Source organism: Bicyclus anynana, chromosome 9, assembly GCF_947172395.1.
Source record: "Bicyclus anynana chromosome 9, ilBicAnyn1.1, whole genome shotgun sequence".
Taxonomy (NCBI): Eukaryota; Metazoa; Arthropoda; class Insecta; order Lepidoptera; family Nymphalidae; genus Bicyclus; species Bicyclus anynana.
In genome coordinates this window covers 4,346,346-4,365,273 of record NC_069091.1, presented here as the reverse complement: position 1 = coordinate 4,365,273, position 18,928 = coordinate 4,346,346, and the positions used below count along the sequence as shown (strand labels likewise).

General features: G+C 35.9%; 2 protein-coding genes across 7 annotated transcripts in view; one reads left to right on the top strand and one right to left on the bottom strand.

Moving 5' to 3' along the window:
* The window catches only part of LOC112047276 (shootin-1), a 118,045-nt gene extending 111,100 nt beyond the window's left edge, over window positions 1-6,945 (top strand). For 5 of the 6 annotated variants that reach the window (XM_024084343.2, XM_052883374.1, XM_024084345.2 and 2 more), the window contains one exon: window positions 1,745-6,945. In XM_024084343.2, the coding sequence (XP_023940111.1) occupies window positions 1,745-2,131 (387 nt within the window). In that variant the 3' untranslated portion in view covers window positions 2,132-6,945. The remainder of the gene's footprint in view (window positions 1-1,744) is intronic. The other variant, XR_002886936.2, reaches the window with a different exon arrangement.
* A 953-nt stretch (window positions 6,946-7,898) lies between these two features.
* LOC112044588 (uncharacterized) overlaps window positions 7,899-18,928 on the bottom strand; it is a 33,001-nt gene continuing 21,971 nt past the window's right edge. Inside the window, exons 13-17 of the mRNA XM_052883588.1 lie at window positions 17,371-17,419; window positions 16,448-16,507; window positions 14,417-14,657; window positions 12,609-12,763; window positions 7,899-11,257 (exon numbers count right to left, since the gene is read on the bottom strand). Coding sequence (XP_052739548.1) covers window positions 11,148-11,257; window positions 12,609-12,763; window positions 14,417-14,657; window positions 16,448-16,507; window positions 17,371-17,419 — 615 coding nt within the window. The 3' untranslated portion in view covers window positions 7,899-11,147. The remainder of the gene's footprint in view (window positions 11,258-12,608; window positions 12,764-14,416; window positions 14,658-16,447; window positions 16,508-17,370; window positions 17,420-18,928) is intronic.

Genomic DNA, 18,928 nt, shown 5'->3' with positions numbered 1-18,928 from the left:
CAATATGGCAAAAATATTTAACCAATGATAGAATATTACATATATACATTTATTCACAAGTGTCTTTTGATCATGCCCGTATTCGGATATGTCGTTATTTGTTTGTGAGCTAAAATATTGTTGGGCTCCAGTATGGTTATGTTATGTAATAATAATCAATGGATGACCTCTTTAAAGCTCCACACTGCATCCAATCCGAATCCGAAAATTCTCGATCTAAAGCAGTAGTGATAAACGTATGAAAGTAAGAAGGGTTGAGATCTAGTTCTACACTAGATCCAAATTTTTCTAATTAATTCTTTTTCGCTTTTTTTGGAACATTTTCAAATTGAAGCATTATTAACTGAACTAACCACAGACTCGTACTTCTATGAACGATTTCGCACTAAGTCCAAGCCAAATTCCAATCTAACTTCACTACGCAAGAAATATTCGTTGATACATTTGGACGGAGTGTGTAGCATTCGGATCGGATGCAGTTACGAAATTCAAGGTAATGACTAATGACCTATGTTATTGGGCATAACATGTTACGAAGCGAGCACTGAACTGATAGAGCTTATACTTGTACAACAAACTGCTAATTGTCACATTTTCAAATGACGTTTGGTGCTTATGTTTCACTCCTTAAGAGCGGAAAGATTTCACCGCATTAGCGGTACACGAGCGGGGCGGCGCTGCAACGTTGTTATGTCGCAGCGGCCCCGTAGTAGCGTTGGACAGTCTGTTAATAAAGTAATGTTGTGACGCATAAACAAATGAGCGGTGCCGCTCCGACGTCGCAACGCATTCATCCCTGCCTCGTCTCCATGCAAGTCCGGTGCGGCACCGCAACGCATCGTGTGTCCTCGCTCTAACTCGGGGCCCTTAGGTTATTTGCTAACTCGACTGTAATGAAAGCGACTGCACCCATACTTATCAGTTTGCCAGAAGATATGCTACGAAACATTTGCTTTGTATCACTCAATGCTTTTGCAATGTACGAGTCAAAGGTAATGTACAATAGGTTCGGTGGATGTCATCCCTTATCACGTACTAAATCCTCCGAAAGTTGACGAGTTAGCGAATAACTAAACAGTTCTGAGAGCCTAGTGGCAGTTTGATACTGTGACGATCACGTTAACGTAAACGCGAATTTCTAAGGAATTGAAACAGCGCCATCTAATGGCACTACTGTACAACTGTTTCAATATAAATTCGTGTTTACTCTATCGCGATAGTGATAACTCCCACTGCATCACAACTGGCCTATTCACTATTTTGGTCTTTATTATCAACCTGTTGAAGTGGACAACAAAGTGTCATCTACATGCTATAATTTGTATCATTAATATGTGGACGTTCTGTCAATTAATTTGAATGAATGAATGAATGAAATATACTTTATTGTACACCAAAAATAATAATAACAGGCAAGAAATTAACTTAAAAACTAATGTACAATTGGCGGCCTTATCGCTAATGAGCGATCTCTTCCAGACAACCAATCGAAAAAGAGAAAATAAATACAAGGAATAATGCATAATGACGGGTGTACACATAAAAAGAAAAGTAGAAGATACATTACACTTAGATAATAATATATTAAATCAAAATCAATATATTTATTTTTTATTTGTTTAATTTGTTTTTGATTTTGATGGATTGATAATAAAGACCAAAATAGAAAACAGGCCAGCTGGTCAAGTTTGACGTACGTATACTGACGTAAAAAAATCTCTAACTCATTGAAACGTTTTTATAGAAACCCCAAACGAGTGCGGACGCGCGCACGCACGTGGACGACAAGTCGCGATGCGCGTCGCTGGTCGCCGAGTACGTGGCGCGCGCGGAGCGCCTCGCGCCGCTGTTCCCGCGCCTGCACGTGCGCGCCAGGCCTCTGCCGCAGGAGCTGCTGGACGAGTGCCGCCTGGCCTACGAGCCGCCGGGGAACCTCGCCCTGGAACTGTCCAAGTCGATACTGTACGAGAACGCCGACTCCATAGACATTGAAACGCTGAAATCGTTGAAGACGTTGAACTCGCACGACGACTCGCTGTGGAACGGCAAGCCGCAGCAGTACTTCGAGAGTTTGAACGCGCGCGACGATTGCGGCGATGGTAAGGATTTCGAAGATGATTCCTTGGCGTAGGTTTGCTTTGTCTACTGCCTGTTCGCTTCAATCTGACCGTCGCACTTTATTGTCGATTATCTAAAATCAATTTTTTCAACAAAAACATACTAATATCGTCGGTCTAGATGTAAATAAAAAAAATAGCTCGTAAGTGCAAACTGACGAATTTTAGAGAAGAGACAAGATACATCTTTTAGGTATAACTAAAAGTAGTTTTATGCGACCAAAAACGTTTTTTAATGTACGGGCTACCACCGGAAAAGCTGTTTGAAGCTTCCTGCATCAAAATCAATTTTTACCAAAAATTGTTAGTTACGAGATATCACATCTAGACCGACAATATTCAATGTGCACTAAAACTTTTGAAATTGTTTTTAGGATCCCACCATGCGATCCTGGTCTCAGGACCATAAAACCATCTGGGGAGTAGTATATAGGTACCCTTTCAAACAATATAGATTATTATTGTTTTCAAATCAAGTAATTGGGAAATGTGTATAAAAAAACTACTGTAGCGATTCTGTGATTGCACAAACATAATTTAAAATAGTTTGTGATATATGCATAGAAGTAGTATTATGATAAAAGGCGATCAAGTTGAAGTGTAACAGCTAGTACCTAAAAATTAACCTCAAAATTTGTAATTGTCAAAACCACAAGGTTAACATACTCGTATGGTGTACGCTGTATTTAATCTGGCAGCTATATTTTTGTGCTAATCGGTATTTTGCTTTGTTCATGTCGACATTTGAATGCACTTAAATGTTACATAGATTTATTTAAAATTCCATTATTAAAAAAGAAATACTCGAAGTTTCCGTTGGCTGGCATAAATATTTTATAAGATGCCAGTTTTTCCCAAGCAAATTAGTGAAATAACTTATTTAAATTTTTGCAATACTGTCTACTGAAAATTTAGCAATTTCCATGGATGCCATCATTAGATATTGACCTAATTATAAGAGATCACCTCAGAAATAAATTCTTCTCTGATATTATATCTTCCCTAATAATATTCGCACCTTAAAATACTTTTGTGTTTTTATTTAATAAAATATGTGTACTGCCTTTTATAAAGCTTAGAACTATATGGTTCTACGTTCAATTCTTACTCCAAGTCAATTAAAATTTTTTATAATTTCAACTTTTCCAGATATCTCTTCTGATGGCATTCTTGGGTAGTAAACAAAAAGTACCGCCAAGCGATGTAAAAGTGCATACCAGACTTAAGTTTCAACCCATATAAGACCATCTAACGCTTCAAATTTTGTCTCGCTAACTCTTATCTTGAAAAAACTGGCTTGCAATCTATTCAAGCTCAAATACAAATGAATTTAATTAATTAAATATGGAGGCATGTTCTTATGGTTTCGATTAGGTGAGAAACGATTGCGAAAATTAAATTCGAGAAACGTTTTCCATGATTTTAAACAATGTCGGAGAACTTAGTCCACGTTTTTTTGTACCAAAAAGCTTTTGTAAAAACTTGTTTCTAGTGCAACTGTGATACGTTTACGTTTCTTTTGAAGTTTCCGCACTCGTTGAATGATTGACCGACTTCGCATATTCCAAAACTACCCTCTATTGATAGCTTATTATTTAGTTTAATGAACGAATTCCTATTGTACAGTTTAATCTAGTTACTATTTACAAATTATTAAGAATGGAATTTAATACGAATTATTAAAAATAATCTCTAAATGAAATTTAATTATTTATCCTTCACGTGTATAGCAAAAATGAATTGTGTTTTAATTTAAAATTTATAACAAAAGAAACTATAGGTATTTTATATTGTTTTCTATTACAGTCAAATTGGGCAACTTTACACCAATTTAATTTGTAACAATTTAGTATTTTTCGTTTCTTTCGTTAACGGTGCAACGTTTAGTTCTAAATATCAATTTCATTTAATATTCGTGTGTTTTGGGATAACATTTTTCTACCCAAGAGAAAAAAAGGAACACCTTTTGAGATGTTAAGTTGAAATTATTTGCATCTTATATACTTTAAAACTTTTTGTAAGTACTGTAAATATGCTTGTGATATTCGAGGTTTCCCAGAACACACCAATATGGCACCTCTTGCATTGATTAGACCTAAATGCGTACCGGTTATAATCAGGTTGTCTTCCTTGACTGTAGTAAATTAAGTATACTAAAATTTACACTCCTAAATGTATAGATGTAGTAATAAAAAGAATGTATTGTATTGTATGCATGTGCCGCTGAATGAATTGCATTAGAATGGTAGCTATTTACTTTAAAAGTCATTCCTAAGCCGACGGCAAGACTGTAACAATTGAGTGAGAGCGCGAACGACTGTAGAAAGGCTGTGAAACGCGGCGTTCCTTCCAAAAACACCTTTCGTTTTACTTATAGATGTTTATAATGCAAAACTATAGAGGAAAGGACTCACAATCACGTAGAAAATTTCTCTTAAAATACAGGCCAATTTTGCTTTGACAGTTTTAGAATTATTGGTAAAGAAAATTATACCTAAAGATCTTTAAATATAGTCCAATCCAATATTTAATAAAATCCCAAATTCAGAGCAAATTCAACTTTAAGTATTGACGTTAAGGTTGAATTTGCAAATGCGACTGCTTGAATTGAGTGCCAAGAAGTTTTGTTTGGCATTCATTGAGTGTGGACGTTTTTTGGTCGTTGTATGTGCGTCCACTTTTTAATAGGAGACCGATGACCGACAAGGGAAAACGGGCTTTCCTAATACATCGACAAAGTGTTTTCGATTGCGGATTGTAAAAGTAAGTTAAATGCTGACAAATTTTTTTTTTGTTAACACTTTTTTCACTTTAAAAATGGTGGAATACTTTTGGCCGATTTCTATGTCCAATAGCCCGCTTAAAAAAATACAGACAGACAGAAGAGACATACCACAGAAAAGCTAAAATACTTACCCTAAATCAATTGTACCTAGATAAAAATGTCGGATATACAATAAAATTCTATATTATATTATAAATTTACTCAAGATTTGTATGGTTATGCATTAAAAGCGTCTATAGACGTCAATAATAAAGTTGTACTTATTATGTGTGCCCGTATTTATGAGTGTACTTTGTCCAAACGTCCAATGTGGAACGTCCTGACGCTTTTATACCGTCTCATACAAACGCCTCGTGCTAAAAACACAAACTCTGACTAAGGTTTTTATTTAGATTCCATGCATAGAGCAATTTAAAAAATATACACTTGTCTTAAAAACAGTAACCCGATTTCTACAATTTTTTTTTCCGGATTTTAATAAAAATCGTTATAGTTATCCGGCATTTGAAATATATACCGTCATCTGTTATTTATCTGTGTTAAGAAATAAATAGTTAAATTGCGGCTAAACACATTTTTCTTATAAAATCTAGAAAACCATGACAAAGGCAACCTAATACAGGTAAAATTAAGCCTAAAATAAGCTTTCATTTAACATATTAGACAACTAAATAACAGATGAGGGTATATAAATAACATTACTTAACTGTTTATATCTGGCAACCCCACATGCAGTGTGAATGCAGGCAATCTTTACTTTTTCAATTCTTTTGGGTATAATAACTAGTGTACGTTTTTTTTAATGATCCAATGAGGGAGATTAAATAAATTAAAAAATAAAACATTTAATACTTACTGTTCGGCCGCAATTTAACTACCTATGTGCAAAAATTGTCATTTGAATTAATTTGATAACACATACTTAATAAATAATTTGCATGCCAAATTGGCAAGATACATTTACCATCTACATCTACCGACCACCTGCATATGTATCTGCAAATAAATAAATTGATTGATTGTTTGATTGCAATGTGTTAATGTGAATATCATTTATTTCTTATCCCAATTAAATAACAGATGAGGGTATATATTTATGCCGGATCGCGTTACTTATTAGTCAGAGCTCATACGTGACTCGGTATAAAGGTTGTCTGCGACGATGAGCTACAAATATAGTAGGAGACTGATTTTGTATAAAGACATAGTGATATGTTTACCAAGTAGGGGGAAGGCGTTTATAAAATAATGTTTATTTCTATTTTACATGGTTATTTTAAAAATACCGACATGTCATAAATGCGAATTGTATTAAAAAAAATTATGTGAAATTATTATTTCTCTTTTTTTTCATATTAATTGTGAAAACATGAATTTATTATTATTTATTTTGAATACATTGAAAATCAAATATTATGCCAGAAAGACAAGCCTGGGCAATTGTTTAAGTTTAATTGATTATACCTATATATTTAAGAAAAATAATAAATAGATATAAAAATCAAGGATTTTAATGATTAATTCATTAAATTTTATGATGATGGTATTTTTTGAGTAACCAGAACCTGCTACTATAAATTTTGAAAATGTTATTGCCTACTGTGAAATAATTGAGCGAAAGGCCTGTTTCGTTAGAAATACCAAAAAGAAATGAATGCTTTAAGTTTTAAATTTTGCCAATTTTCTAGGAATGTTAATTTATATAAAAGTTTGGTGAGCACTTTGCGCATTTCTAATGAAACGGGCTATCATTATTTAGTAATATTCTAATTCTATTATGTATGACTGTATTTTATTGTAAATTAAGTAGGTACTGTAGAAATGTAACGAATAAGTCAACTGTTTAATGTACAGCTTCCTTCACACTGCTGTAGAGTTTGTAAATGTAAATTATGAAGCCGCAAACTGATTGCTGTTAAGATACTCATAATTTGTTTAAGTAGTTGACTTCAATCTAGTTGATGACTTGTGTAAAGATGTACAGAAATCATATCATTACATTATATATTATACAAATTACTCAAATAAATTGTTCATATCTTATTTTTGAAGTTTTTTTTAACTATCTTGTAGTGTTTTAAACATTCTTGGTTGTGCTGACCGGTTATAAATAAAATCAGTTGTACAAGTCTTGGGTTTTATGGACACATTTTTCATATTATGGAATGATATTTTTATACTAGCTGACGCTGCGCGGTTTCACAGGGTGGTTCCCGTTCCCGTATGAATCGTCATCAACCCATATTCGGCTCACTGCTGAGCTCCCGTATGAATACGGGGATAATATACCTATATTTTATAGCCTTCCTGTTCCTCGATAAACGGGCAATCTAACACTGAAGGATTTTTTCTAATCGGACCAGTAGTTCCTGAGATGCGTTCAAGCAAACAAACTATTCAGCTTTATAATATTAGTATAGATCATGGGGATTTTTTTCAAGAAATTTATAGAATCTTCCAGATATTTGCTAAACAACAATTTAATTAAAATTTTTGCATTAGTTAAAATATTTATAATCATGTGGACCATCGGACGCAACAAAATCTGGAAAATGGCTAGAATAAAAATGCCCCAGCACCAGGGAAAATTCAATACATTCATAACTACGCCACCTACGGACGCCTGTAACTTCGTACGCCCTTACAGTAGCATCGCTGTACAAATGGAGCAACTTCTCCAGTTTTCCCAACATTTCCCTTCACTGCTCTGCTCCTATAGATCGTAGCGTGATGAAAACTATAATATAACCTGCCCAGGAGTATGAAGGAATATAATTGGACCAAGTTTCATTAAAATCCGTCGAGTAGTTTTGTTTTGGCATCAGTATCGATCACCAATCACCCCCTGATAGTTATTTTGGAAATATATTTCATGTACAGAATTGTCCTCTCTACAGATTTATTATAAGTACCTATAGATTTAGTCGCTCTTCATGAAACTATGTAGTAAGGGTTCTCTATACAATCATATTTATTCTTGGAAATAAAAACAATCGTATACAAAAATACATTTTTATTAAAATCACATCTAAAGACTAAAATGCAATTATATACACATTACATCTTTACACATTAATTGTGTGCCTATAGTCTGTATAAGACGCTTGTCTTTGACGCAAGTCAATAAAAGTACCCTATGTACTTTTGTTGTAAAAATAAAATTCCTAAAAAACAAATAATTATAACAATTAAATTCGCGTATGTGATAAAGAAGAATGTATCATTGACCTTATACTTTATATTTACTACCTACTATCCGCTAAACTACAAAATGACGGTAGTCAAGTAGAATAGCCGCCTAACGCCAGCCATTAACGATCAAGTAACAATGTAAAATAAATCTCAAGTTTACCGTCCACTTCGAAATGAGCTTATATGGGCTATGAAAAATCGAAACATTAATCATATTTCGATATATTTTTCACTGAGCCACGAGCATACTGCAGAATTGACCGTGTGTGGCTGGCGTAAGGCATAGCATTATTACAGGATAGGTATACTGTATAAAAATAACCTATAAGTCTAGATACTTCTAGATACTATTATCTATAAAAAATATTAATCAACAAGCTTTCACTTAAATGTCTAACCCTTATAGGTTGAGAGTTTCGTTTAAATAAAATGTTATTAATTATTATTATAAAAGTACAAAAACAAACACTTTGTTCGGTCGTTACGAACACTCCATTTAACAATCCTAGTGAATCGATTGGTGTAGTCCTTGTTTAACTACATCAATCGGGTTATTCGATCGATTGTTACAATCAATGGAATAACCCTTACGTGGTAAAGTTTCTAAAGCCAGCCACACACTATGAAGTTTACTATCAAGTCTGTAGGGCGCTTAGGCCTAGTTCGGACTGCGTTAGTATTGGAGTCGGTAAATCCTAAAATTGTTCGTACTCGACTAAACCACTAAAGTAGTCTGTACGGCCTATAAGACTTGTCTTGCAGTAAAAAAAAACGAAACTAACCATATTTCCATATTTTTTCACTGTCCACATCCCTAAGTGCGCTGCAGACTTTCAGGCCTAAGGCATAGATTTGTTGGACACACTATATAAAAATAATCTCATCTATATAAAAAGATCAATCAACAATCTTTAAGTTAAATAACTAAAGTTCAACTTAAATAAATAAATCTTGAAGGGTGTTTCATTGAAATAAAATATTAATTATCATTTCTCATAAAAGTAAAAAATCAGAGGCGTCGCTAGTTAATACGAAAACTTTAATTTACCAAATCCTTGACCGATTGACTAAATCGATCGGGTTTTTCGATCGATTGTTGGATTTTTGGACAATGGAATAACCCTTACGAGAAAATTCTCGGTTTCTTAGAGATGGTGTTGTTACATAAAACCCGTTTTTTGGTTTAAAAAGGACTACTTTAGTATTTTAGTCGAGTACGAACGATTTTTGGGCGGTAAATCCAAAAATTGTTCGTACTCGACTAAAATACTAAAGTAGGCATATAAGACTTAAGGGTAGGTCGGTCAAATTAGATGTCGTGAGTCAAAAAGTAAACAGAAATTGCTATAATTGAACATTTAAATACAAATGTAGTAATGTAATAAACAAAGTTATGAGTTTTATTGCATTTTATGACAAACATTAATAGTATTTAGATTAACAAAACATATCATAACATTCATAAAATTCAAAATTTTTAATAAGTAATTTAAAAGTAGTAAGCAAGTCAAAATTGAAAGTAACTTAATGACGGTCATCGTCATGGACCTGCGATAGCCAGATCTACCTCATTTAAGGGATATGGTAGGGAACAGCAGCGTAGCATGCCTTGGAGGGGCTCAGTATCAACATTAGTTGCGGGGCCAAATGAAGGGTAAAGATTTTTCAAGTAACAAAAATGCCCGTTTGAAATAAATATGACAGTGACTTAAGAGTGTGCAATATGTAATTTACTGGTTACAAATGGTTCCTGATATTTGGGTAAATGATATTTCAAAGTGTTAGCTTCGTTATGACTATACAAAATACACAATTTGTAAAACTTTTCTCGATAGTTTACTTTTTTGAAAAATACATGTTTTGCTCACATTTTGCTTTCAATCTCAGGAAAAGCAAACTTATTTTCTTAAAATTTTCTTTAGAAAATTAGGTATATATCTTGAACATGGCCATTTTGTTTTTCGTTATGTTGTTTAATTTACTTGCAATTAGGTAAAAATGGTTTTGGCGCTCACGTCATAAAATTTGCGTCGCGCGTCAATCGCTCAGTGCTTTTCACTCACGTGAAAGTCATAATTCGGCGTCTCGTTTGCGCTTCGAATTTTATCCACATCGTACCGACGCGCTGCGCGCTCTTAAGTTATGTATTCGTAGAATGTTTCCACCTTTTGGGCGAACGCTTAACTAGGGGAAAAAGAGAATTTCCCGGGAAGCATCGGATTAAGAGGGATAGTGGATTATATTTTACTAATTTTTGGTGTCGTAAGGGACGTAAGGGGCCTCAAGAAAACGTTTAATAATTTATTTATTTACGTGCGTTTTAATAATTTATTTAAATTATTTTTGGTTTATAATTATTACCTTACTACCTATAAATATGTTATTAATCTAACTCAGTTATTTTTTTATTATTTGCACTATAATTTTCAGAATTTACTGCGATTTTTAATAGTGTTTTGTATATTTTATGTATAACATTGTAAAATATTAAAAAAAAGAGAAATAGAGAATAAGGTTATGACTGAGAGAAGCTATAAATTGGACATGCCTTAGTTTATCGTTTGTTACTTTAGGTAATATCGTGACGTCACAGAATGGACGACAGCGTTTTTGACTAAACGAAATTAACATTGTTTATATTATTTTTTTTATTCTCTACAAGTTAGTCCCTGATTGCAATCTCACCTGATGGTAAGTGATGATGCGATCTAAGATAGAAGCGGGCTTACTTGTTAGAAGAAGGTTGAAATTCACCACCCTTTTGGTTTCTACACAACATAGTACCGGAACGCTAAATCGCTTGGCGGTACGTCTTTGCCGTCTTTTATACATGTTATAAAAATATCTGAAGTTTGTGGAATATATAACTTTTGGGTATTAGGCCGAACGCCATACAGAAGCTGGTCATGTCATTTGATACGAGTCTATTGACCCATACCTATGGTAGCAGCACGGGCTGGCAAAGTTTCTACCTTCCTGCACTGAGGTATGTCTGACTATCGCAGGCTCTCGAGATACCTAATTCTAGAGTAATACAGAAAATATCAATTAAACTACAGAACATATGGGATAAACCGACGCCGTAATCTGGGTCCAAACTCAATATCTTTTATGTCACAATTTTCATCCTTATCGACGTTGATAAATCCATGGGATTTCAGTTCTGAAAAATTAACAATTTTTGAGAAACGGACCAATGTGTTTTTAGTCCTATGTCCAGCACTGGACATCTATCGGCTGTTAATGATGACGATGATGATGATAATAAACAGCGAAATGTATAGATTGCTTTATAATATATTTAAAAGCTGTGCACCTTGATGATGATGATGATGATGATGATGACGATGATGATGATCGATGATGGTGATGATGAAGAATATGATGGAGATGATGACGATGATGATGATGGTGATGATGTAGAAGACGATGGTGATAATGATGATGAAAAAGATGATGGTGATGATGATGGAGATGATAATGATGACGATGATGATGATGGTGATGATGAAGAAGATGATGACGATGATGATAATGAAGATTATGGTGATGATGTAGAAGATGATGGTGATGATGATAATGAATAAGATGATGGTGATGATGATAATGAACAAGATGATGGTGATGATGGAGATCAAGATGAAGAAGATGATGGTGATGATGGTGATGATGAAGAAGATGAAGGTGGTGATGATGAAGAAGATGATGGTGATGACGACGACGACGACGACGACGAAGACGACGACGACGACGACGACGATGATGATGATGATGATGATGATGATGATGATGATGATGTTGATGATGATGAAACACTCACTGAGTATGGAGGCGAAGCAGCGCGCGGCGATGACGCGGGTGTGCCCCTCCAGCACGGGTCTGCGCTCCACCAAGCTGTGCACCGTGATGATGATGATGATGATGATGATGATGAAACACTCACTGAGTATGGAGGCGAAGCAGCGCGGCGATGACGCGGGTGTGCCCCTCCAGCACGGGCCCGCGCTCCACCAAGCTGTGCACCGTGATGATGATGATGATGATGATGATTAAACACTCACTGAGTATGGAGGCGAAGCAGCGCGCGGCGATGACGCGGGTGTGCCCCTCCAGCACGGGCCCGCGCTCCACCAAGCTGTGCACCGTGATGATGATGATGATGATGATGATGATGATGATGATGATGATGATGATGATGATGAAACACTCACTGAGTATGGAGGTGAAGCAGCGCGCGGCGATGACGCGGGTGTGCCCCTCCAGCACGGGCCCGCGCTCCACCAAGCTGTGCACCGTGATGATGATGATGATGATGATGATGATGATGATGATGATGATGATGAAACACTCACTGAGTATGGAGGCGAAGCAGCGCGAGGCGATGACGCGGGTGTGCCCCTCCAGCACGGGCCCGCGCTCCACCAAGCTGTGCACCGTGATGATGATGATGATGATGATGATGATGATGATGATGATGATGATGATGATGATGATGATGATGATGAAACACTCACTGAGTATGGAGGCGAAGCAGCGCGCGGCGATGACGCGGGTGTGCCCCTCCAGCACGGGCCCGCGCTCCACCAAGCTGTGCACCGTGATGGGCCCGCGCCGCACCGCTACGCAGCGGAAGATCTTGATCATCGTGCCCTGCGTGCCCCACTCCTTGCTGCAACGATACCCCGTTTTTTTTTATTTATTTTACTAGCCGACGACGTCTATCATGTCGTTCTACAACCTCGTCTATCTTCCAGTGACAGTCCTTTAAAATCGGTTCAGCCGTTCTAAAGAAAGACACGGACAAATATTGTAAAAGCATGAATGCGGTTTGGTACCGTGTAAATAACTTGATGAAACACAGTTAATTTTAAATCAATTTTTATTAATACTTAACTGCACAAAACTTCTTTACACACTTTGGAAGTAAGACGTCGAATGCTTTAAGAAAAGTGTAATTAGGCGAAACTTTTAAGTTGCGTGCTTCCATCGACAGGCATAGTGAAATTGTGTTATTTTATACTACCAATAGATAGCGTTCTTAGAGCACTTTGAAACAATCCCTTTTTCTACACTTCAAGAACCTGTTGTGATGCTGTTATACCTGAGGTTCATAGATGGCGCTGTTTTTTTTTATTTTTTAAAGAAGCTAAACTTCAGTTGTGTGGTCTATTTTTTTTTTTAATCTATCTGCAATCTGTCGGCAGACTATAAGCAGAAGTCGGTTAAAAATAATAAACATAGTATACAGAATAGATATATATATACAAACACACTACAAAAGTGCTAAGGCATTGTGGTGTATGTGTGTAGTACAGTTTTAAAATTAACGTTTTTAGGGTTCCGTAGTCCACTAGGAACCTCCTTATTATATCGCCATGTCCGTCTGTCTGTCTGTCCGTTCGTCCGTGGTCTAAATAAAAGTACGTTTCTTGAAGAAAAAACCATTTTTTCATTACTCTTCTACTAAAGTTCGCTGGTATACCAAAGCGGCGAAGCTGTATAATTTTTTGGGACTATCTTTTCTATTACCAATAAGCTTATCAAACAAGAAAACAAACGAACCAACCATAAGTCTTCAAAAACTCGTAAACTCAGGCTGTATGCTCAACAAACTATGCCTGTCCGTTGGGGACAAAATAAAAATGAATTAAAATGTCGTAAAACATTGCAGCAAACTTTTTTTGGTAAAGTATTGATTTCATTAATCAAGTAGAATGATTAAGACTTTTTTAGATAAAAGTAAATTGCCGGGTGTTTAGGGTAGACCTGGGACGGGGATCATTCATTCCCGTGGCTCAGTCATCAGACGACGAGTTGGAACACCGTGTGGTTTTATTCGGTTGAAGTCCGACATAATCTTCTTTCTCCCTGGCGAGAAGGGATACCTTGAGGATTTCCCCACCTTAAAAAAGGCCCTTTTGATAAAAACACTTTTCATCCATTAAACACATGGGTGAAGCTCATTTCTAATACGGATCTTGACTGATACTAACTTTTTTTTAAAGAATATTTGCCTTTTTTATAAATATTATGACCAATATTCCAATTCCCTTCAACTAGTCGGGAAAGACTGTGTTAGGAATGGCTACAACAATAGACTATCGGGGCGAGGATCAAACCACCACCCCTCGGTGATGAGTTCAATCGCTCTTCCGTTGAGCTATTGAGGCTATGAAGACATTTTTAAATATAAGTAAATTGCCGGGTGGTTAGGGTAGCCCTGGGCCGAGGATGGGCAATCCCTTTTGATATAAAACACTTTTCATCCATTAAACACATAGGTGAAGGTCGTTTCTAATACGGATCTTAGAGTAACACTAACTTAATGAATAACTGTGCATTCGTCGGTTCCTCACAGCCGAGCGACACCTTGGTTCTGTCCAAGCTGCCCAGCGGTGTCTCGGATCCCTCGCTAGCCTGCCGCCGCTGAGCAGCTTCAGGCGCCACCAGCACTGGAGCTGGTCTCCGCTGCTCATCATCCAAGCCGGTCTCATGAAGCATCGACCTGATCGCAGTCTCAGTTGGCTGTTCAGTTACTTCGGGGAGCTCTATACGAGGAACATCTGTAAACATCAGTAGCGAAGGCTGAAAAGAGAATGGCGAGGTTGCGTTTATTTTGGGACTAGCAGATAGAAGAAGCGTACATAATGGACACCAATTAATAGTTGTCAATCGTGATTAAACTAAGAAGAAAGTAAATGGTAACCAATCTTGAAAAGCAGAGAGAAAAAATATATACCTTATTAGAAGGTACCCTATTTATGCATACGAATAAATGTGAATTTTATACTGAAAAATACAACTGCGTGATTGCTTTATAAATACGACAAGGTATTTCGGTCTCAAGCAACTAATAGAACAATTTTGCTTTGCTAGAATAGAAGTAATCTAGATTTCCGTTGTGTAAAACCTCAATATTTTTTTACAAGCATCTTATAAAATAATAGTTTTAATTAATACAAATGTATGAGTGTACAACACTTCTAAGTGTGACTCCCACTTTTGCCATCCTCCTTTTGTAATAGGTAACATGGGTTTTTTAGTCATGCGCGCTGGCGTTTATTGTAAACATTGTAGCTAAATTAAGCTCATTTTTTTTGGGTGATTTTGTAGGCACGTAACATGTCTATATCATATAAAATGTTGCTTGGAAAGTATGATAAACCTTGAAAGTATGTTACAAGATCTGACAGATCTTGATCACGTGACCTGTCGATAGCAAATGTCATTCCCATTAATTTTTCTCTTAGACTAAATACATATGGACTACTATCGCACCCAAATTTACGAACAAAATTTTCTGCCATTTTCTAAGGAAAACGAGCTTAGATTTCATACATATATTATACTAAACTAGCAGATTTTGTTCGTTTTTTACACCATTTGACTATACAAGAAGGTATTTTTATGGAGGTTTTTAATCGACGGACACGATTCTAAACTATGAAACATCGATTCTATAGAGACAGTGTTTATAATCGCATAAGATCGTTGATCATACTTTAACAGAAAAATAATGTCTTGCGAGGCAGGTCTTTATCTAATTAGTCTGAGATTTTTCTAGTTTTCGAAGCGTTTGCGATCGTAGAAAGAGAATCGTCGTGCCACTTGGTTACAGGGGCTGGTCTCCTATATCGTCCAACCATTATCGTCTTTAGTGCTATTATGCCCAATATTTTCCCTCTATTTGCATGTGCTTAATGGAGCCAAGCTTACTACTACTAATATAATAAATAGCTGACGCTGCGCGATTTCACCCGCGTGGTTCCCGTTCCCGTAAGAATACGGGGATATTATATAGCCTATAGTGTTAATGAGTATTTAAATGATAAAAAAAAAGCTTGGTGTTTTGAAACTGTATTATATGACTGTGTGCTTAGTTTTAAATAAGTTTGTAAAATGGTGATAAATAAAACAAAATAAACCTTGGCTGAGTTTGTTGTGGGCTCTTCTCGGTGGGCGCGTTTGGAACCCTCGTAACTTTAATTTTAAGTTTTCGAATGATTATTATCACCATTATCTTAAGTTTAATATTATTACCTGACGTTTCGAAAGAGCTTGTAAACTAAGCCTATTTGAAATAAATGAATTTTGACTTTGACTTTGACTATAACCTTCCTCGATAAATGGGCTTATGGGCTTCTTGAGATTAGCGCATTCAAACACACAAAAAAACAAACTCCTTAGCTTTATAATATTAGTATAGATGTTAAAGTAAGTCTATCTGCAGCCGATTCACAACTACGAGTAAATCACTGAATGGATTTTGATGATGTCTTAACTAAAGCGTTAGCTTTAGCGTTTTTCATATTCTGTGGTTGTCTTATGGGTGTAGTGAAAATATTTACTGTACCGAGCATGTTTTCCATGGCAGATACGTTGCCTCCTCCAGGAATGTTTTCTTTATTGGCTTCTGTAAAAGAAAACAAAATTTATTTATATTTGTGATGAAAAAAAATCAATAATATATATTTAATAGCGGACGCTCGCGACTTCGTCCGCGTTAGTTTTTCATAAATCCCTCGGGAACCACGGATTTTTCCGGGATAAAAAGTAGCCTATGTGTTAATCCATGCTATAATATATCTCAATACCAATTTTAGCTGATTCGGTTAAGTAGTCGAGGCGTGAAAGAGTAACAAACATTCATATCATTAAAATCTTCAGTTTTCGCAAATCTCGGGAAACCATGGATTTTTCGGGATAAAAAGTAGCCTATGTGTTAATAAAGAGTAAAATCCATTTCCATTACAAATTTTAGCCAAATCGCTTCAGTAGTAGCGCGTTAAAAAGTAACAAACATCCAAACATCCAAACATACATCCAAATATCCATACAAAGTTACGCGTTTATATATATATAGTAGGAAGTGGGAAGTAGGATTAATTTGAAATTCCAATATATTTAAATTACGCGTCACGTTGTTTGTCCTCAATGGACTTTTATTTAACCAATTTTAATGAAATTTGCGTGTGCAGTTTGATCCAACTAGAAAGATAGGGTAGGATAGGGTAGAAGTAGGGTAGGGGTAGGGAAGAAGTAAGTGAATAGAAGTCAAAGCGAAGCTTTACCGCGTTCGTTAATTTACGTCTATATACTAGTATATAGACATAAATTAGGGTTAGAGGTAGGGTAGGAGAAGGGGTATTTTAGCATAAGGGTAGAAGTAAAGTAACCCTAAATTTTTATCCTTTTACCATAATTTCCTTTATTATAGTACTGATAAGGCAAAATTGAAATTTAAAAAAAATTGAAAATTTAAATCTAATTTTATACCAGCAATTGCTGCTTCCAAGGAGGCTTGACGTCGCTGTTGTCTTGTTGTCTGTGGACAAAGGTAACTGGTTAATGGGGATGATGACTAGGTTTGAACACATTGATTTTTATGAGACATTCGGGTAAACAAGGTCAATATTAACTAATTCATCATCATCATTATTAACCCATATTGTATAATAAAATATCGAAATCAATTTAAAATATTCTGGATGAAAATGTATTCATTAGGTTCCTTTCATTCAATGTGGTTAATAAATTTATTTTTTTATTACATGAAATATAGTTTTTTTGCGGGTAGGTCCATAAAAAAGAACAGTTGTGTTTCTAAAGTTATATTTTTTAAAACTAAGTTTTTATTATATTTAATAGTGATACAGTGTTAAAAATGATGTAATCTTACATCTTCATAATACCAACAAGTGTTCCAAATATAACATTTTCGAAACTTTCACATTTGAGTTCAGTTTGAAATCACTTAATATCTACTTAACAAAGCAAGCAACAATGACTGACATAAAAACTATTGAGCACTCAATATCCACTTTAACGGAGCATTTCAATGAACGTATGTCAGAGTTTCAAAGAGTTCTTCAGACTTCTGCTCCTGCCTCCAGTCCCACATCAAACATTGCTGCACAGTTTGGTTCATTTAGAGTGTTTGTCCTGGCAGCACTCGAAAGCTTACAGATGCAAGTGCAGGTGCTGTCTAGGCAGTGTGATGTGATGGAAACAAGAAGCCGGAGGAAGATGCTGCTGCTGCATGGTGTTCCGGAGGCTCAGAAAGAAACATTGCAATCTGTGGTGGTTCAGGCGCTTACAGATCATTTAGATGTCCCAGAGCTCACAGATACAGATCTCAGTTTTTGCAAACGTTTGGGTAAATCGAAGAACAGTAAGCCACGGCCAATTTTATTAAAATTTTATAATCTCACTCAACGAAACAAAGTTTGGTTCAAGAAAATAGGCTTAAAGGGCACTGGGATTACTCTTTCTGAATTCCTAACTAAAGATAGACACGATGCGTTCCAGTTAGCCAGACAAAAGTTTGGTGTTTCTCGGTGTTGGACATCGGATGGAGCCATCACAGTGCTCGGGTTGGATGGCAAACGTCACACAATTCACACTGTGGCAGAGGTCAGGTTGATCGGATCCAAGACAGGTGACTCCCCGATAGCATCTACTTCTGGTGCCGCTAGTCAAGTTGGAGCTGTACAGTCTAGTGGTGGGCAGTCTCACATCGCGGTGCCTGTGTCAAAGTCATCGAAGCCCCAGACCGATAAACATAAGAGATCTGCACGGAGATAATGCCCCTTTGCTTGGCTTGTGAAATCCTTTTTCTTTCATGTATTTCATGTAATTCATATTGCATTCAGATAGCATATTCTTAATATATTAATATCTTAAAAGACATTGGTTTAAGAACTTCTGTAGACAAATACAATACATAATATGTAATGTAGTTACAACATTGGTAAAGCTTTGGTCATTTAATAGGCTCAGCTTGTTGTTTAAGCATGTATTTGGTAAATTTTGTAGGTGGTAGGTACTGAGAAAT